Genomic DNA, 22,362 nt, shown 5'->3' on the forward strand with positions numbered 1-22,362 from the left:
TGGGGCGGGGCGGGGCGGGGCGGGGCGGGGCGTGGCGGGTCGGGTCGGGGCGGGGCGGGCTATTCTGGTATAGAAAGTTGCCTTGTTGTGACATGAGGATGTAGACTGTAAATAAAATTATTCCATCAATACAACAACAACCAAGCAATTAATACCAAAATGAGTAGCAATGATGGACGTGTAACTCGAACGTTTTATTTGGTTTTGAAAACTATACAGAACATACATTGATAACATTGAATACATTGATAACATATTAAGCTGGAACATGTTATAAAATTCTGATAAACTGACTCAAAAAAATTCTTTATTCTCATACATTCCGAAATTGCATGTATCCTTTGTTTATATCAACATATAACATTGTGTTGAAGGTTTACGATGCCTGGGAGACTTGCTGAGAAATTGGTAAAAGAACACTGTGTCTGCCTCGAAAAGGTCGTAAGTACTGTGTCTTATTACCCACGTGGAGAAGATACAGGTTGTAAGATACTAAATCCGTACGTCACACGTGTGTCGTACAAGGTTGACCTTGTTTTATTCGTTTTGATTGGATAACCGTGACCTCTGTCACACCGGGACTACTTTTTTCATTCATAAAAAATCGCGAGACGTCATTCATTTTGCGATTACAAGGCAGAACTGAAGAAATTCATGAGAACGAGAGATATTTACAAACACTTTATTAAACCAAACAAGATAGTCACACGCATCAAATTCGGTTTGCATTCTATATAAGTTATGCATAGAGCTCCTACAGACATATAATCGAGCTAGATCTATAAATCGATTTACAATGTACGACTGCCGATCGAGCGCGTCCCTTGAGCGTGACGCACCCGACCATTTTCGCAACTTTCAATTTGATGTAACGTAAAAGGATAAGCGTGGTGAAATGAAGTCTGTTTAAACTATCTGGACAGATATCTAGACTTACTTGGGATGATCCGGTTGTGCCATCGGTGTCCCCTTTGAAGCGTATGTTGTGGCGCTGTTTCGGGAAGTGTTGTTCATGAATGAACGAACACGACAGCACGACCAGATCACTTAAAGTTCACAGTTCCGATACAAATCATTCGAAAACTCCGTGGAAGTGTGCCTGACTTCTGATTTTGTGGCCCCAAACATCCCAAATGTGAATAGTAACATTCCCTATCTCTAGCGTAAAACGCTGTGAGTGGATCGCGGTTGTCTTTTCTTATTCCGGTGGCGACCTTGCCCTTCGATCGTTCGAAGCTGTCACTGACATGCAAGCAGATTTGAGTTTGTTGATTTCCACGTCTTCAGTAAAGGGTGGTACAGTTAACATGAATGTCTTTGGCGAACAGTCTGATTTCCCTCTTCCAAAATGGTACGGACATGATATAAATTCAGCTGATAGATCAAGGAAACCGAACCATTTTGATTGCACAGACGGGACCCCGGCAGTGTGATGCGTGTGACTGTTGGTCCGATATTCAAAGCGCGGCGCTAATGTGACATTTCAAATTTTCTTATCGGTGTCCTGCGTACTAACAACATGGCGCTTGAATTACCATAAGTTGAAGACTTTCTTCCAAAAGGATCTTGAGCGTCGGTGCTGGTTTGTTTGCAAACAGATCAGCAGGCGCATGTTGTTAATACGTATGCATAAACATGTCAACAATGCCCATATTTGGTCATATACCAATATTCATGCGCAACCAAATTTTGCAACCGGTTTCAGTTTGGTCTGTCAACGAACGCAAGTTGTTATGTATTTACGCTTTAATATATATTTAACGTGGGTAATAAATAAAATACCACACTCATTCTCGTTAGATACCATTTTTACGAAACTCGTGAACTTTCTATGGTATCTGACCTCGCTTTCGCTCGGTCAGATACCATAGAAAGTTCACTCGTTTCGTAAAAATGGTATCTAACGAGAATGAGTGTAGTATTCTCTATATATCATCTGATGAAAAGAAACAGAAAACAATTGCAAGAGTAGTCAATTAACTATTAAAGTTTCCAGATCTTTAAGCGCCTATAAAAGATACATAATTTAAAGCTCGCCTTCATTGACTTAACTAAAACCTTTCTTGTGCTCTTCGAGTATACATTACTTGTGGGTTTATGTATCTGGGCTATTATTATTATACTTTTCGGAGAATGTGAAGACTCCCGAACACTGCAGCCTTCTGCATTACCAAAATTGTCAGAAGAGCTGTATTCCTGGTAGCAAACCCGGGTACTCTCCCAATGTCAGTCAACAGATTGGGAGGTACCAAACCTAAGGCACCGAGAACAATGGGGAGTCGGACAACTTGGTTCTTAGGATGCAAGCGTGACATTTCGTAAGTGAGGTCTGCATATTTGGCATGTTTTACCTCAATCTTGTCAATCACATTAGTGTCAAAAATGGCAGAAAATCCAATAATATATATGATTTCATTGGATTTATGAAAAAGGACAAGATCAGGTTTGTTGGTCTTGATACATGAGGCTGTATACGGGCTTATTAAAAAATTACAGAATTTTGTATTTATCATTTTCCATGACGCCCTCTTCATATTCTGGGTCGTACCATGGATGGATCTCTGTGTCAAAACAATAAACATCGCGAAGACTGTAATAAAATGATCGAGCCACTCCATCATGTCGCTTAAGATACTGAATTTGTGCCAAAGCTGGGGATCCACTGACAATGTGTTGGACAGTCTCATTAAATTCATTACATAATTTACAATTTGATGCAAAATCACACATTGACGGTTTCGAGTGGCAAGTGATTGGTCCTGAGCAGCAAACAGAAAGCCTTCTGTTTCACTTTTCAGGACAGCCGACTTCATCAAAGGGAAAGACTCTGCGGGGTTGCTGATCGTCTCAACACACTGCATATAAACTCAACGCAGTGGTCGTTCATATAGCCTCTCCTTGAAAAACTGAGTCTGGGCCGTTTGATGAGGCACTTCACTTGGTTGATACTCATTATTATTACTATTAGTGGTGGTAGTTGTAGTAGTTGTAACAGTAGTAGTGATATTGTCATGGAACTTTTCCAGTTGCCCTAGGTGCCCTGATATTTACATTCCCTTCTCTTGTCAATCTATCTATGATTGACATTGCTTATGACAGTAATATCGGTTTCTATATTTCAATATGTGTACTCCCTGTGACTAGCAGTATAAAACATACTAATAATAATCATTTATACCAAATTGCAGATAAGCAACTGGACACATACACGTTTTTGCGACAAGGCACCTAGCGAGTCTTATGCCTGAAATACTACGTCTGGACACAGTGCATAGTATTGACCTTCTTGTAACCTTAATTGATCCGACATCTTACGCCATTTATGTCATGCGTATGTACGTACACTGAATATATGACCTTTTTTAGTAATTTTGGGTCTTTCAAACTCACCTCATCCTCTCCAGGGGAAAGCTTGGTAGATGCTAAACCTGACATGATGCAATCTCTCGACAAATCTAAAGGTGGCTATTTGGCGATGTGTCGTGAAATCTTTCCTCCCTGTCCCAATTCTCGCCACAAGTTTCGTCCTGTACTAAAATCAAATTATTCAACCTTACAACTTTTTCTTTTCTCCTCCCGGAGAGTATGGAAGCTGACATATCGGTGGGAAACCTATTAAATCAGATGTTTTTTTCTTGGCCTTACATGTAACCAATATGAAAAAGTTAAATTTGATAGTGATATCTGTTACAACTGGATTTGGCCTTGCCCACTTGGCCTCGGCACGTTTTGAGATTCTGGGCCATGTCATGAAGCAAATACCGTCCGGTTCCCCTCAGACAATGTAACCCTTCAAGCCACGATCTGACGATTAACAGTCGTGTAACGATCTAATGGTTATCATTACGTGAAAACTGTGTACACGCCTTCAGCCATGGCGTTACGTGAACCATTGAATAGTTGTGGGAGAAGTGCCCTTTCGCAACATTGTTTTTTGCCATTCGTATCTAACTTGTCTAACAGCTTATCTCACCATGCAAGGAATCGAGCACTGATAAGGAGTCGTGTTATCCACTCAAAACATTGCTTCATATCGACAGGTAATCGTTTAAGAACGAACTGATGGGTTCAGGAGGTAACAGGCAATACACAGTGATTGGGGAGACGAGACAATGAACTCATTTGTGCCAGATGATTGATCGACTGCTGTGTGGTGAGTAGCGTTGCGGTGTGATGTGTTGTGTTGTGGCGCGTTGTGCTGTGCTGTGCTATTGTTTTGTGGTGATTTGCGTTGCGGTGTGATGTGGTGTTTGGTGCTTTACTGTGCAAGTTTTCATCTGACTTGGGACACAATTTATAAAATCAGCTAATGTTTGATCAACTATCACTGCTTGGTTTGGCGTGGCGTGGCGTGGCGTGGCGTGGCGTGACGTGCATGTGTGATGCGGTGTGGTGTTGTTTGTGATACGTGGGTCACTTTTGTACAAGAGTACAATACTATTATAAGATAACATATGAAGTGATACAGAACAGTGACGACGCCTGGTGTTTTAGCTCACATATCCAGGAAACCAATCCCCTGTTTTCAGCAGGCCAAACGTCATTCATTTTTGTGACAACATTTCTTCGTAAGTCGATATATGTGTCTACAATCTTTCCAGGACAGATGAGTTTCTAAATGAAGACAACAGCAGTCTTCCCATCATGGCCATTGTCAATCTGACCTTGTCCTTCCACACCACAAGCTTCGGGATCCACTATAGTCTAGAGACGATCTTCCTCTCTTTAGGTTTAAACATCACTGGTGATTAGATTGAGCAAATAGATGGCTATCTTCTAGATCGCTGAAGCGTTATCCAATCTAGAAATTACACAGATACGTGCATGATAGTCTGTTAAAAAATGTATGAGGGGGAATAACGTGTTAGTCAGCTCAAATGATTGATGCCCCTTTAGACTAAACCTATTTAGCCGGAGGGGCGATCTTCCGGATGGCAACATTTCCATTTGGTCTGATACAATTAATTAGATTTAATTTTGCTTGCACTATTACATCCTATCAAAGTTAAAATGTCCAGGATACCATGACTCTGGGCTGTTGTGTTTTATGGCTGTGCATTATTTAAGTGCCTACAGCTACGGTGAACTTACATTTTACATTTACCATACACTTCCAGTCTCGTCTTTAGTAGACGTGTTTTGTATACATGTGTTGAAGTTGGATGAAACACATTGCCTGTGAATTTGATAAAGCAAAACCGTTAGAATACACAGGTTTGAAGTATGGAACATACAGTTCGAAATACAGATCAATGGTAAAAGTTATCATAAAAGCTTATTGCAAAATACATGATTTGTGTTTAATGAACTAAGATTAAAGACGCTTTGAATGGTGTTACTATTGCAGTTGTATAACGGCGTTTCACCTTAAAGTCCGAGAAAGGTTCAAATGGATGCAGGACTTGAGAAAACAATAATTATGATCAGTGAAAATCTGGATTCGAACCCATGGTCACAGATTGTGGCACGCCTGAAAACAGAAATGTTCATAGAGAATTGCGATGACTGAAACAAGTAGGCGACCCGTGCCCCTTATGGCATTGTTATGTACAGGGGTAATATACTGAAGGAACGAAATAAGGGTACATTAATCAACAAAGGGAACAGATACAGTTCAAACACCATTGTGTCCAACTCCAAGGTGTCGACCTCTCGATTGTGTGCCGGGAAATTCTATCCATTTTTATCATTACTGGACAACTCATAGATAGTCAATAGAAAGAGAATAACTAGTTTCGATTAACCGCCGAAGGTGATTTCATTGGGTGGCAAAAATTATATGAATGGATCACCATAAATCAATTTTGACACCAGGTGTTCGGGAAAAGGGTAAGTATGTCCTGTCCTATAGGTTGCGCCCGCCACTGATTTGCGGAAGAAAACGCTTTGTTGCCTGACGCCGTACAGCAGCATCCTCTAAAAGTATCTGTGTCCCATTCTCTCTTTCCATCAGTGTATGATAACGGCTCTTATGGGGATCCCGGGCTCAAAATGAAACCCAGCAACCTATACTTGTCGTAAGAGGCGGTCTAATGGCTCGGATGGTCAGTCTCGGTTTCTTCGTACCCCGACGGCGTGGACCGTTGTTCATTATATAAATCACTGGATTGCCTGTGCAATGTTAAACAACAAACCATTACTGTACTACAGACGATGTGAGTGAGAGAGGGTTACTTTATCAGCAACATTCCAACGTCATGAGTCGGGACAGCAAGAATGGGCTTAAAAATGTGCCGCGGCTGTCCCATCGCGTACAACAAATAAGGTCAGATTCCGTAGGCAGTCAAAAGCTCGCTACAAAAAATTCGTGCCCTGATTATTCAAGTGCATTGAAGATATGTGTAAAACATTCGCTTTATCGTAACGTTGCAGTGTTGTGGGAATGAGTCTTTGTAGAAGGTGTTTTAGGCTGAATTAATAATCGGATCTTAAAGCGTGTGGGGGATTGGTGGTCGGGCTGTGTAAAGATCCTTCACACTTTCCCACAATACACTGCACTAGGACGTTGACTCCCGGAGAACGTAGCTAATTGGGGTGTGGGGCCATGAGCGCCAAAATCAGACGTAATTAAGGTAGGGGCAGGAGGGCGAAATACCGTTATGACCGGGAGCGCGAATCTCAGCACTGGGGATGACCGCGAGCGTCAAAAGCTGGATCTCAGGAAGAGTGCTACTACTGGCTCTTACCTTTAGATAAACTCAATACTGTAGATACTATTTACACGATAAAGAAAGAAGTACCTGTGACTATCTTTCATGGTTTGTAGTATAACGCCACGCTATTCCAGAAAATGTATGTAATAATCGAATCTTTACCAGACAATTTAGTGATTGGTATTGTGAATACCGATCCACGCCGTCGGGGAACGATAACTGGCAATAAAAAAAGTCACCGAGCCTGACCACCCATTCCATCAGATCGTCCCTTTGGAAAATCATAGGTTGCTGGGAACCATTGCTAATCTGAAATACTCAGGGGAAGTACCATGGAATCTCGGATTATCTGTCTAGAAGGAGTATAAGTGTCCGAACCTTCAAGAACAAATTCATCGTAGTTTCGAGAGGGTCATTCTACACATTACCCTTTGATAACAAAGAAAATGTAACAATCATCAACCAAACCTGTCAATTATGACGGACATAGTTCGACAATAAGAAATATATCATAAGATGATGTCGTTTCGTATGATTATGAATAATGTTATGTGAATTGTTATAGTATCTACTTCGGAACAGAACATAATGTACCTTTCAACAAGGACGCTTGATAAGACCTATTTTATGTGATCGTAGGTTTTGTGCTTGTTATATATGCTATAAGACAACACTATATGGCAATCACTGTGTCCACCCACGAGGCATCAAGCACAACACTAAACGCTTAAGACGACAGGATTATGGAAGGTACATCTAATATTTCAAAACTCAACTCCAAAAAAGCATCCAGTCCTTATCACACTTCAATATTTCTGCAGGTCTGTTAAAAAGCTCAGTCAGCGGTTCATTACGTCCTACTGGGAATTTAATCACACCATCTCTTTGAGACACCTACAAAAATAAATGGTCCTCAAGCAAATCTCTTCGCTGTTGAGGACAACTGTAAATCAGAACCAATAAAATGACTGGCTTCTTTTATCTGATGTGGCCAATCATCACGCTAACAGTAGGACATTTTCCTGATTTGCCACAAGCAGGTAGGTGTCTGTTGCCCACAGCGAGAGCGCGTGGTAATCAAACACGACCTGCGCCCTGAAAAAGCTCATCAGTCGCCCAACAGTCTCATATTAGTGGTGATCAACTGTGCTAGCAAATTGGAGCTTTTCTCCTTGATTAGCAACACTTTGTGGAATTAACTCGATGAGAAAACGTCCGTTAATATGAACAGAGGGCACAAGTAATTCATTTTCCCAGAAGTGATCTTTGGCCCAGACAAGGTCTAATATCAAAGGTTAGAGAGGCAAAGATTCAATGGCTTTCAGGGAGGCCTAGGTTTGAAACAGAAATATGAGTTACTGTCAAAATAGGTTAAAAAGTGGGTCTTTAGTTCATATGCTTAGGCGCGCATGGTTCTGCTTCCATTAGCTTGAGTGCAAACCTTGACAGCCTGCACACATATATCATCATACGTTTGTAAACACCATGCATCGTTTGGCGTGAAAGTCTTCCTTATGTTAGACGATTCCTGCTTTCCGACTCCATGCATTGTGGTTAAAGTCTTTGATGTTTGTAATTCCATGATTAACGTATCCTAATATCATTCATTTCTTTATGGTAACGAAAAGAACGAATCGTTGACAAACTCATGAAATATTAACTATTGTTATCGAATTCAATAGTTTTTAATGCAAAATGTTGATCTCTTTGGTTCTGTCCTTTCAACGCCAGATTGTTTCCTGTTATCATTCAACCAGTGCAAATACACATGTGACTTTTATACCTTTCATTGTGTTATGCTCTCGAATGACCAAGAAGTGTAAACATGGTTGGATCCCCTGCAACAACAAACTTTGTGTTTCAACGAAGCTGTCGAACGTTTTGTTTGTTGTTTAATGCTGCACTCAGCAATATTCCAGCTGTATAATGGCGGTCTGTAAATAAATTGGGTCGTCTGTTACGGCAAGCATGGGTTGCTGAAGACTTATTCTAACCCGGAGCTTCACGCGTAGAACGTCAATGTGCTCTTCTTGAGGAATACCACTGTTGAGAATTCAGCGTTTGGTGACAAACGGTTATGCTGCAAACAGGAATGACGCAAAACTAAGTCACCGACATTTTAATGTTCATCGCAACTCAATATCACATCTTTGGGGACGTAGGTGTAATCTACAGCAGGGCAACACTCACTGAGTTGCCACAGGCCGGTCGTCCACTTGTAACAAGACAACTCTATTCGGTTATCAATGCATGCGTTACTCAACGTCGTCAGTATGGGGCTGGAAGTGTAATGGCATGGGATGGCATCACAACCCATGGGAGAAATTAATTACAATTATGACTTTGAGGGTTCCGGAATGGTAAATAGATTATGCACTTAACATTGAGGCTGGTCTAGATATTGAATTTGAATTTGTTCATCCTCGTTTTACTGTTATGTTCTATGAAGGTCCTTAGACAATTGGTACCATCTGATCTAGTAGGTGGCATAGCAATCCAGTGAAACCTGGTTAGTCTGGACCCGCTTATCCGTACCATATGTTAATCTGTTAATCTGTTAATCCTTACCGGCGAGTATCAGTGGGAACTGCTGGGAACGTGTACATATATGAGACAGAAACTGCCCATACCCAGGATGCGTTAACCCAGATATTTAATCTGAATATCAGTTGGGATGCTACCATCAGGATTCTTGGTGTCTCATTGTATATTTGTTTGTGTCAATAACAGAATTAACACCACATTCATTAATATTCCATTTACAGGTAAATAATTGAACCTGAATCAGACAGTCCAATGACTGATATTGGCAGCAATGATCCCCGCTGTCGGGGAAGATGACAACCGTTCAACCAAGTCACTGAGCATGAACAATCGATCCTGTTACGGTCATTGCATGTTGCTGTGAATCAATTATAACTGAGAAACCCCATTGGGCCACTGCATATAATAAGCAGGATCTTGCCTTCAGAGACCTTCTGGTCGTTTCAACACAGGTATTGGTAAAACATGAGCTGCAGGATGCAATGTCAGGAAACTCTCTGAGAATGTTTCACACAATGAAGTCCACAATCACATCGGAAGATGTACCAGTAAATATCAACTAGAAGTATTTAAATACCATACAAAAAAGAGACAAATCCTGTAGATGATTTGTTGATTTAATCTCAGTAGTATCACATTTAACATCCGGCAAAAATGACAATCCCTGTTGAACATTCATATCCATCCAGTGAGTGAGTGAGTTGGGTTTAACGCTGCTTTTAACAGTATTACAGTTATATATCGCTTAATGTGGGAAGAAAGCCCGAAGTGATGGAGGTCTCAGACGTTTACCACTTCGGTGAAACCCATGAGCACGGGTACGGTGCTGACAAATCTAGAAACATAATCGTGGCGAACCGGGAATCGAACCCACAATCATAGGTTTCTGGCGTACCCAAGGGACGCAACTCTGCATAGCAAATGGCGGCGCCTTTAGACGACTGGGCTACCCGTGATGAAAGATATCACCTCAAAGCAACTGTAATCTATTACGTTACCTCATACACCATCCTGGATATAGTATCCTCAATATTCCAGCTATGTGATGGTGGTTAACACATATTCAAGTCTGGACCGGACAATCCATTGATCATCCCAATGAGCATCGATCTAAACATTTGGGATACGATGACATGCATCAACTAAGTCAGAAAGCCTGACCACACAATCCCGTTAGTTGCCTCTTATGACAGGCATTTGTTTCTGAAGACCAATGTGGTTTCACAGGGATATACAATCGGAACAATGACTATGAAAAAAAGAAAGATTTTGATTGATCCTTAATATGGTTCTTCAAGAAATAAAAATTGCAATTTCTTTTGTAATGGAAAAATGTGAATATTGTATACTGTAATACCTCCATAATCAAGGTGAGTGAGTGAGTGCGTTATGTTTAAAGTCGCTTTGAACAGTATTTCAGTTATATCATGGTGTGTCTGCTTGAGGAGGGATGAAAGCACGATGAATCACGTCCTTGACGTTTAACACTCACGAGAATCTCATGTGCACAGTTTCGGTGCTGACAAACAAAGAAACATCAAATGGTTGAATCTGGAATTCGAAAACTACGATCACAGGTTTCTGGCCTGCCTAAGGGACACAACTCTGCACACCAAAGTGGCACCAGTTAGCAAAGGACAAGGTGTGACTTAGGCCCTGTTTCAAATTTGATGTTTCCAAATAGGCCAGCAGGGCCCTTATCCAACTTATCGTTCTTTCTGGATTAACGAATTATGTTAATGTTTCCAAGGACATATATATACAGATGTTGCCAACAACTGTCCCAGTTAGACAATGGAGTCCCAACTAATATTTGTTTGTTTGTTTGTTGCTTAACGCTGCACTCAGCAATATTCCAGCTATGTGACAGCAGTATGTATGTAATCGAGTCTGGACCAGACAATCCAGTGATTGACATCATGATCATCGATCTACACAATTGGGATACAATGACATGCATCAACCAAGTCATCGAGCCTGACCATCCAATCCTGTTAGTCGCCTCTTACGACAAGCATAGTCGCCTTTTACAGCATACATGGGTTGCTGAAGACCCTTTCTATCCCGAATCTTCACCGGTTCCCAACTTATCGGACAAAGTTACAATGCAATGTCATCACATGAATAGTAAAGTGATCTTCCCATTCTGTTTATTGTTGATTTGTTTACAGTAAGGTACATTACTTGACTTATCTTTCTATAACCATCAACACAACAATTAATAACATCATGTCTCACTGGCAAACACCTTCAGTTACATATTTAACTAGCAAGCATATTTCATTATAATTCAATGTCATACACTCATCACATACTAGATAAAGTCACAATTACATTAACAATCCTAATAATCAAACAATCAGAAGTAGATTATAAAAATACCTGTATTAACCACATAATCTACTCAAAAGAAGTTAAGAACCACCCAATCGTTTCACAATACTATAGTTAATCTGAAATGCCATGACACATTAGTAATATGAAAGAATCAGGTGGCTCTGAACTTCTTTTGAGTAGTATACTTTATGAAGCAGGCCCAGAACCATATTCTATCTGCCTACAAGTCTCCTAACCACAATTACATGAATTATAGCCTCTCCTTCCCTCTTACAGAAATAAACGAAGCCATAATGTCCTGAATAGCATCATTCTGAGGCGACTTACAAAAGCTCAATATTATGCTAATCATTGATTAGTTAGAGGACTTCAAAGAAAATACCTTGATCACTGTTGTTCATGACTGACTGTGTAGCCTTAACATTGATATTCTGGGTATTACAAGCTCAACTTGATTACAGTACATCATCATACCCTGCAGCTTTGACATTGACATCCTCAGTAGCAAATCCTCAGTCTCCTCATCAGTGGCTTAACCTCATCACTGTTAATTCCATTATGTGGAGCCATGGAAATGTCTCATGTATCAGCAATGGAAAAGACCCCCAAACCTGTACATAATAAATCTTTGTCATTGTGCACTTGAGCTCCTCCTACAAGTTCCGTCCTCTATGTTTTCAGGGCAAAAAAAGGTCTGCGAGCTACTATGATAAATATTTCAATAAAACATCTTTCAATTCCACACTGTTCAGGCTGCCACTTACACTCCTGTACATACATGTATCACCAAAACGTATGTACCTATCATACACACTCATGCACATATCATACACACTCATGCACATACCATACACACTCTTGTACATATCATACACACTCATGTACATATCATTATACACTCATGTACCTATCATACACACTCATGCACATATCATACACACTCTTGTACATATCATACACACTCATGTACATATCATTATACACTCCTGTACCTATCATACACACTCGTATACATGTCATTATACACTCCTGTACATATCATACGCTCATGTTCATATCATTATACACTCCTGTACATATCATTTTACACTCATGTACATATCATTATACACTCCTGTACCTATCATACACACTCGTATACATATCATTATACACTCATGTACATATCATTATACACTCATGTACATACCATTATACACTCATATACATATCATCATACACTCCTGTATCTATCATTGTACACTCATGTACATATAATTTTACACTCATGTACATATCATTATACACTCATGTACACATCGTTATACACTCTTGTACATATAATTTTACACTCTTGTACATATCCTTATACACACTTGTACATATCATTATACACTGTAAGTCTTGTACATATCATTACACAATCATGTACATGTTGTTATACACTCAAGTAATATCATTATTATGATTATACAGTTTATACAGCCATGGATTCTAAATACATATAAACAACATGATTGCAAAGTCACAGTTCTCATGAGTCCTGATGATCCTGATAAAGGAAACATGAAGGTTTAATTAAACATTGCATTATAACAATAAGTGGTGATAATGTTTGATTTTACTTTCACATCAATCAGGGTCACAGTGACCTGAGAGTGCATCCTCACCTGGTGGTGGTAGTACTGGGTCACTATGGCCTCACATGTACTCTTATGGTGGTGGTACAGGGTAACTATGACCTTACATGTACTCTCATGGTGGTACAGGGTCACTATGACCTTACATGTACTCTCATGGTGGTACAGGGTCACCATGACCTCGCAAGTACTCTTATGGTGGTACAGGGTCACTATAGCCTCACATGTACTCTCATGGTGGTTCAGGGTCACTATGGCCTCGCAAGTACTCGCATGGTGGTACAGGGTCACCATGACCTCGCAAGTACTCTCAGGGTGGTGGTACAGGGTCACTATGATCTCACATGTACTCTCATGGTGGTACAGGGTCACCATGACCTCGCAAGTACTCTCAGGGTGCTGGTACTGGGTCACTATGATCTCACATGTACTCTCATGGTGGTACAGGGTCACTATGGCCTCACATGTACTCTCATGGTGGTACAGGGTCACCATGACCTCGCAAGTACTCTCAGGGTGGTGGTACTTGGTCACTATGATCTCACATGTACTCTCATGGTAGTACAGGGTCACTATGACCTCACAAGTACTCTCAGGGTGGTGGTACAGGGTCACCATGTTTTACCTCACATGTACTCTCATTATGGTGGTACAGGATCCCCCATGGCCTCTCATGTACTCTCAGGGTGGTGGTACAGGGTCACCATGTTTTACCTCACATGTACTCTCATTATGGTGGTACAAGGTCACCATGACCTCACATGTACTCTCAGGGTGGTGGTACAGGGTCATCATAACCTCACATGTACTATCATAGCGGTCATAGTACAAGGTCACCATGACCTCACATGTACTCTCATGGTGGGAATACAAGGTCACACTGACCTGATATTTTGTACCAGGTACTTCATATGTGTACATAGATGTCTTGGTTGGACAACATGATAGGTCAAACATCGTACAACAATCATATTATGCCACATTAGTCCCCAACAATAATCTGCAGTTACCACCCCACCCCTACTTGGATATCTTTTATCTACTATTTACATAACTAGTAACAGTGATCATCTACAAAATAAGGCCATAATACATATAAGGCTTAAAAACAATAGTTTTTGTTCTCAGGCACCACCCGCATCATCATTAAGTCCGGGCATGTTTCCTTTTTATTTCAATTTTAAAAGAAAAAAATCTTTAAGTATTCCATGTCTCGAACACACAACCCCAGCAGTGAAATGCGATAATACTCAGGAACAACATGACTTCGCCAATATTATTGGAAACTAAATCTGGTTACATACTAGCTTGAACAAGTTTTAAAAAAACACCACCGCCTGCCTGCATTATATTTTCAAAAGCAATTGCCTGAGAACCCTTTCTTTTATTTTTTTAGCCTAATATTAGGTTTTCATCACTGACAGTCTCAATACAAGATACCCTACCCATATCTTTCTTCACCATCTCAAAGCACCTACAGACAAGGAAAATCACTGTGTGGTCCAGGCTGTTCCCTTCTTGCCTTAATTCTTGAAATACACCATAGACATAGCCCTACTTTACATTCAAGCCTCATTACAATACCTTCCATGTATTGTTGGTGTACATAGATGCCTTGAAATGTTTGTTAAAAAAATATAATATAACATTTTGATAATGAATGATTAACATATTGTGGCCTGAACTATCTATAGCCAACATATTGATGACATTAACATTACTATGTACCTGAAACATGATTGCACATTCACCTATAACATGATGACAACTAAAGATTTATTCCATTGAGACCAAACACAAAATGATGGACACAGTTTCCTTGAGAGTTCACTGATGTAGCTGTCTCCTGAATTCAGTTGGGGAATTTATCCAAATATCACAAATCCCCATCTGATGAAGTGATCTTCACCTTGGGAACGTCTGTCAGGTTCCAGTGGTAGAGTCTGATCCTGATCACATCGTAACATGCAAGTGTTTCATATCTTGTGTGCTATGACTTTCCTGCTTTGGACTTTGTTTCTGCTATCCATGCATGTATCTTTGCCTTTAGTTCTAGCTGAGGTTCAACCATCTCTAAGCTCAAAGGGGATCTGTTGAATGGATCCGACTGATCGCTGAAAGAAGAAACAAATAGTGTCATGGCCCTGTAGCTCACCTGGAAATGTAGTCAACAGTTAAGGACTTCAAATCAGATAGCCACATTACAAAAATTAGAGTCACTGGCCAATGTGAAAATCGGAATTGAACATCTTAAATAAATATCAGGTGCCATCATTGGTGAGAACAAGCATGTTTCAGCTTCATTGGGCAAAGGCTTCTGAGGACATGATGTTAACACAACGAAGAATTGCATTTTGAGAAAAATTAAGAGCATGGTCAAAGTGCAAAGGTCAAAGTGCAAAGGTCAAATTGCAAAGGTCAAAGTGCAAAGGCCAATTCAAAGTCAAAATTTGAAGAACAAAATTGAAAATGGATGATGTGTTTTGAGCCCCTCGAGTTACTACACTGTCTGCACAAACACCAAATTCATTACAGCTTGAACAACAAGGACTTAGTAAGAAGCTTTCCGTGATTCATATTGTTGATGTGCAACTAAAACATCACAAAAAACAGAATACACACGTTGAGTCCCACCCACTACAAATTACACATGTACCAAATTTCATAACATTTTTAAACTATAATGACCTAGTTACGGCCATAAATAACTTTTACAATATGGCTGCAATGGTATATACATCTTCATAAAACATCATCTTGACAAGAGCAACATGTTCATTATGTTAACATGTAGCTTTGAGGCATGAGTTATTTTAGGGATGTTTTTTCTTGTGTTTCCATTTAATGCTGCACAGTGCAATATTCAGCTACATGACAGCCAACTAACTCTCGACCAAATAATACCAGTGATTGATATTGTAAGCAACGATTCACAGCATTGGAGTATGATGACGAGCATGGATCCCCATGGGTATGATGGGGGGAAGCTGGTGGCTTTATTGAATGGATGGTCAGGCTCAGTGATTGCGTGTCATCATCCCGACAGAATAATAATAATAATAATTCCTGGATTGTCTTGGGGATCTAGAACTAATTACTTACAGGCCATCGTCACAAGGAGTGGCAGACTCACCTGAGTATATGCCTGGAGATGGTGGATTTGTCTACAATGTTCTTGGAGGAGGGCAGCAGGACAGGATCTTTCATCAGAGTTCCCATGATTGGGTCCAAGAACTCCTCAGGAACATCTGCTAGGAGCTCCTCTTCCTCACGCAGACTGTCAGCCAAGCCCTGCAAACATGGGGAAAACATATTATGTACACTGTTGTAGCCATGGGAACACATGATATCACATACACTGTGGTAGCCATGGGATAACATAGCACATACACTGTTGTAGCCATGGGAAAACATCATATCACATTCACTGTTGTAGCCATGGAAAAACATGATATCACATACACTGCTGCAGCCATGGGAAAACATGATATCACAAACACAACTGTAGCCATGGGAAAATATGATATTTCATACACTGCTGTAGCCAAGGGAAAGCATGATATTACATACACTGTTGTAGCCATGGGAAAATATGATATTCATACACTGCTGTAGCCAAGGGAAAGCATGATATCACATACACTGTTGTAGCCATGGGAACACATGGTATCACATAGACTGCTGTAGCCATGGGAAAACATGACATCACATATACACACTGTTAAGCCATGGTGAAACATGGTATCACAGTGAATTTTGAAGCAATGGTGAAACATGACATCACAAAGGGGGTGTTATAGCCATGTCCTGGAAATGGGAAATCCTGACATCATGACAGTAACCTGAAGCTGAGTACAGGTATTGGTAATGTAGGCCACTTGGGCTGAACTGGTTCCTGAGTTCAGAAACAAAAGCCTAAAATCTAAAACTTACTCTGATCTTGTCCTCCAGACCAAGGAAGTCGCTCATGACCTGTGGCATTGTGCTGATCTTCTGCAGGACTTGTACAGCCTTGGCAAACAGTTCGGGGGAGTAGGACCTCTGGTCAGCTGACACTGCCTGGCAGAACATCTCACTCTCCCCCAAGTTCAGGTAAATCTTAGTGATGTCTTGCACGATCTGCTGAGGCTTGAACTCATACTCATTCTTGTCCTTTACATTGAAATTTCTCTGCTTGGGACCAACCTGCATTTCAGGAAAAAAATGAAATAAATTCCTATTCATTAATTTGTTGAGTGAGGGAGTTGGTTTAAATGCCACTTTGAACAGTAGTCCAGTTATACGTGGGAGGAAAGCCCAAGGTGATGCAGGTCTCAGACAATAACCACTTTGGTGAAATCCATGAGCATGGGAATGGTGCTGTCAAGCCTAGAAACATAATCGGCGAGCTGGGATTCTAACCAACGATCATAGGTTTCTGGCGTACCCAAGGGAGGCCACTGTTGCGTCTTAGATGACTGGGCCACCCATGACCCCTCCTATTTATTGAGGAAACTAGATAAGATATTCATGTCACAGTTTGTACCATCATGTTAGAGATGAACTATTGCCGATGTGGCTCTAAAATTTAACTCACTTACTCACACTTTACAGTATGTAAAAAGTGTCATAATTCGACATTTAATACCACTTTAAAAAAAGTAACTTAGTCTAACATAACCTAAAACAATCACTGTTTCCATAAATGTTATAAAACAGAGGTTTCCAGAGGTTCTTAAAGCATTGAGAACACCACCATTTATAAGGAATAAATACATGAGAGCGTTTACAGAATTTTTTCACACTGGACACTGGGACTGTTCTGAGGCTGTGTTACACTGTTGTACATTTGCTCACCAGATGCAAGAGAAAGTAGTTGAGCATGCCTGCGATCCTGTCGACTAGCATGGAGTGACAGAAGATGGACTGGATCTCCCGCGTCAGCAGTTCCAGGGCGTGGATGGTGTAGTTGGCCATGACGTTGTGGTAGCGAGCCAGCATCCCCAGGTGGCGGAAGTTGTTATCCGTCTCCTGTCGCTGTCGTGGTTCCAGGTTGTTCCAGTCCCCGCGCTCCTTCTCCTGTTGCTTCTCCTTGATCTGGCTCATGTACTGGAACAACCATCACAGAGTTGGTTTAAGGTGAGGTGAAAAGTTTGGTGCAAAGAGAGATGAAATGTTTGGTTTAAGGTGAGGTGAAACAGGGGTTTAAGAACAGGTGAAATGTTTGGTTTAAGGTGAGGTGAAATGTTTGGTGCAAAGAGAGGTGAAATGTTTGGTTTAAGGTGAGGTGAAACAGGGGTTTAAGGACACGTGAAATGTTTGGTTTAAGGACACGTGAAATGTTTGGTTTAAGGTGAGGTGAAATGTTTGGTGCAAAGAGAGGTCAAACGTTTGGTTTAAGGAGAGATGAAATGTTTGGTTTAATGTGAGGGGAAATGTTTGGATTAAGATGAGGTGAAATGTTTGGTTTAAGGTGAGGTGAAATTTTGCTTTAAGGTGAGGTAAAATGTTTGGTTTAAGGAGAGGTGAAATGGAGGTATGTGTTCGTGTTCTCAATGACGGTGGCTTCATAGTGTTAGCCAACTGAGATACCATGCCTTAGTTCAACAACAATATCCCACATCATTATCGGCATTATTGAGTGATTTCCTTTGACTGTATCTCACACACGTTTGAGATGTTCAAGACTGCATGAAATAAATTTGAATGTACTCGCTTCTTTCTGAATTTTGACAGAATAAAGTGAATATTATGTAGGCCCTGCATTTAAATATAATCGCATCATTCTGAATTTTGACAGAATATCACAAATATTACATATGTCATGCTTTTCAAATGGAATTGGTTATTCGTGTTGACTTGTGAAAAGCTCAGCAGACGATCTCTATTTATTAAAAGAAAAAATCCACTTCTTTTTATTTCTTCAAGCCCACTGCTGTAAATTCTAATAAAGTTACTGCAGACAACGAACAAGGAAAACAGCCTGTATTGCCGAGTGCTAGTGCTGACATTGAAATTGGAAAATTCTCTAAGAAGTGAAAATGAACATGTGACACGAATGACACATGCATAGTACAGATGAACCAAAGCCAAAGTTATCTAAACTTAAATCAACATGGGGCATTCCCAGTAAATGGCCTCTTCTACAAATTGGGTTTACCGTATTCGACGTAATAAGCACCCCACTCTAATAAGCGCCCACGGCAATATTTGCTGATATATTGGCTAGTAAACAATCCTAATTAGCACCCCTTCCGATTGATCAATGAACACAAGACTTATTTATTTGCATATATGCACACTCGTGTGTTATATGCACCCTTAATTATGGGCAATTAAATCTGGAAAAATATATCTGTCATACATAAACCACGAAATTTATCTTTCAACTCTGTTTTTTTCTCTCACCAAAATAATATAGTCTAATAAGAGCCCCATATTTTTAATTTTGAGAGCGCCCTGGGCGCTTAATATGTTGAATACGGTATATGTGACAAGGATAAAAAAAATGATATTTTGCAAAATTTGCAAAGAATATATCAGTTGCAAAGGATGGAAATATAAAAATATTCTGCTATGGTTCAAGGTGTTTAAGAACCAGCAACTTTGAAACAGGTGAGCTCAAACAAAATTCTCAAGATTTAATACCTCACAGAATAAGATTCCAGTCTAACATTTGTCTAAGGCTGATCCTCTGAGGCATTTAATGATGATGATTTAGCACATTAATTGAAGGCCATATATTTCAAAAGCTGGAAATGTCGTCAGGGTCATTTTCAACCCTCAGGGGATCATAACTCTATAATCAATCGGTGAACGGTGGATCAGGTGGGAATGATTGGGATAATTACACCTCCATATGATACAGCCTGATCAGTTTAAATTTCTCAGCTTGACGAGTGGAGACCGATTGAAGTTTCTTATCCAAACTCTGAGTGGACCGCTTGTTAAGTACCTAACACGACACACAAGCCTCACAATTTTCTCATCAAATACATGTAAAAATTTATAGTAATAAGTTCAGATTTCTTGACTCAACTGAAATTACTAGCCAAGATTTAAAGTAATTTCCAAAATGATTGAAATGTAGGATTATGATATGGTACTTTACTTAACATGCTTAAAGGGAAAGAGTTAATAGATTCCAATTGAATTTCTAAACCGTTTTATATTTGAACTGTAGAGTGGGTATTTTGATCGCAGAAAGTTGGATATGTCTGCTAACTGTATTACCATATTTTCTTAGTGCACACTTTTTAAAAAAAAAGCCAGCTGTGTAGAAGGGAATGCACATTATACATGCCATTTTTTAAAATGTTTTTTCCCCCAAACATAAAGATATTGTATCACTTTATATCTGGACTTATGTTTCTAATCTATTTCATTAAATCTATTCAAAATATATTTCAATATTGTTTAAATTAATATCGGCGAAATCGTGTGTGAAGTGATCGTTAGATCTCACCGTTTTCTAAAGCAACCATGGTCAGATTACCGCTATTAACACTGGAAACGAATTTTAGATGACAGAGAATGGAAATATATATCATAAATGCCATACTTTGACGATTCTATGTCAACATATAATTCTCGCGATCACGAGCAGGAGCCTTGACGGTAACTGGCCAAATTGTTGAATGCGGAAAAAAATATCCAGCAAAAGCAATCAGCTGCACTGACGTGCTACGCTTATGGTTATTATTATTTTAAATATATATAGGAGAAATGGTAGAAGCTACAACTAAAATAACATGATATTGGAATATATTATTCCTTATAAATAATACTTTCACATACAATTTTTTCCGATCATTGCATCAAAATTCTTTCAAGTTATATCATTAGGTAAGTTTGACCCAGTAATTGGTAGATTCCATGAAAACGTGTGTACCGCTGATTGCTGTTTCCAGCTTACTTTACGAGAAAATACACAAGGTAATCTTAATCTCTGCATGTAAAACAAATGCAACTAAACAGTAAATCAACATGGCTCAATCTCAATCCCATGTCTCAATCTTAATCTCAAATTTCAAATTTATACTGACCAAGTTTCTTATCACCCGTTCATTTACCTGAAGGGTGTAATTTTTTTCTGAGCATAATACTATAAAAAAGAGGTTTTACAAAATACTTAATCCCCTAGAGAAGATGCACATTATACTTGGTAACTGTACTTGGAAACTAGATTGATAATGGTGATCGTCTTCATATTTCAATCATGACAAGTAGCACAGGAACTATTTGCCAGCAGAGGATAATCGACAATAAAGGTAGGCATTGACTGAATCAAATACATGGCACTTATCAGACCAGACTGTGATATGTAGTTATGGTAAACATGTGATTGTGTCCCTTGGCAGCAAAAATAGGAATATTGATTATATCATAATTGATAACATGAACAAGAAATACTTAAAGGGCCTAATTCATAAGCTGTGTTTAATTACTAAAGTGATCGAAGCAATTATTCAGAGGATATATTGAGCATTAATAAGACATTTTTTATCTTTTGATTAAAAAAACTAATCTTGGAATTCTGCCATCACATAACAGATATTTTTACCTGTAATGCCTCATCAAGAAGAAAGATAGCATCATTAATAAGCAGGTTCACAAATCTCAAGAAGAGTGGAGGGTCAGTGTCCTCGATGTGGGCTTCGGCCATCACTGACAATTCCTGGAACAGAAAAAGATAAAGTTTTACACCATCCTAGATTACCCAGTACAATAAATAGTGGTGTTACGATTCAGTGATACAGTATATACCCAGATACATGACCCACGATACAATACATTTCATTTACAACCCCTGTATCGCAATGCATACACCATGTACACACTATATTTAAAATCATTGATGTAAAAACATGTGAAAAATAACAGAAACTGTACCACCAGCTCACACATATTCTCCAGCATTTCTTGGTTGGCTATAAATAGACGAACATAATAACATTCACAATGCCGTCTTCCCCTTATTATTTCTGCCCTACACTATCCTATCTTTATTCTCTGAAATTTAGAAACAAATGATTCAGGGTTGCAAAAAGAAAGAACATCAAACTTAAGAAATAGAGTAATGTATCAAGATACAAATAGTATCTCACCCATTGTCTCGGGATACGCATCGTATCGTTACCCTACTGTATTGTTACACATTAAACAATAAATCTCCTTTCCACAATGATTAATACCCTGGATCCATTTGAAACAACAGATTCGGGGGTTGA

At 39.6% G+C, this 22,362-nt stretch overlaps 1 protein-coding gene across 1 annotated transcript in view; it reads right to left on the minus strand.

Moving 5' to 3' along the window:
- Positions 1 to 15,123: 15,123 nt before the first annotated feature.
- Positions 15,124 to 22,362, minus strand: part of LOC139468007 (ubiquitin conjugation factor E4 A-like) — a 30,705-nt gene continuing 23,466 nt past the window's right edge. Inside the window, exons 15-19 of the mRNA XM_071249657.1 lie at positions 21,696 to 21,809; positions 17,990 to 18,241; positions 17,087 to 17,338; positions 16,287 to 16,444; positions 15,124 to 15,267 (exon numbers count right to left, since the gene is read on the minus strand). Of these exons, the coding sequence (XP_071105758.1) occupies positions 15,144 to 15,267; positions 16,287 to 16,444; positions 17,087 to 17,338; positions 17,990 to 18,241; positions 21,696 to 21,809 (900 nt within the window). The 3' untranslated portion in view covers positions 15,124 to 15,143. The remainder of the gene's footprint in view (positions 15,268 to 16,286; positions 16,445 to 17,086; positions 17,339 to 17,989; positions 18,242 to 21,695; positions 21,810 to 22,362) is intronic.

Source organism: Haliotis cracherodii, unplaced genomic scaffold (assembly GCF_022045235.1).
Source record: "Haliotis cracherodii isolate W230 unplaced genomic scaffold, xgHalCrac1.p SCAF_2, whole genome shotgun sequence".
In the NCBI taxonomy this organism is placed as follows: domain Eukaryota; kingdom Metazoa; phylum Mollusca; class Gastropoda; order Lepetellida; family Haliotidae; genus Haliotis; species Haliotis cracherodii.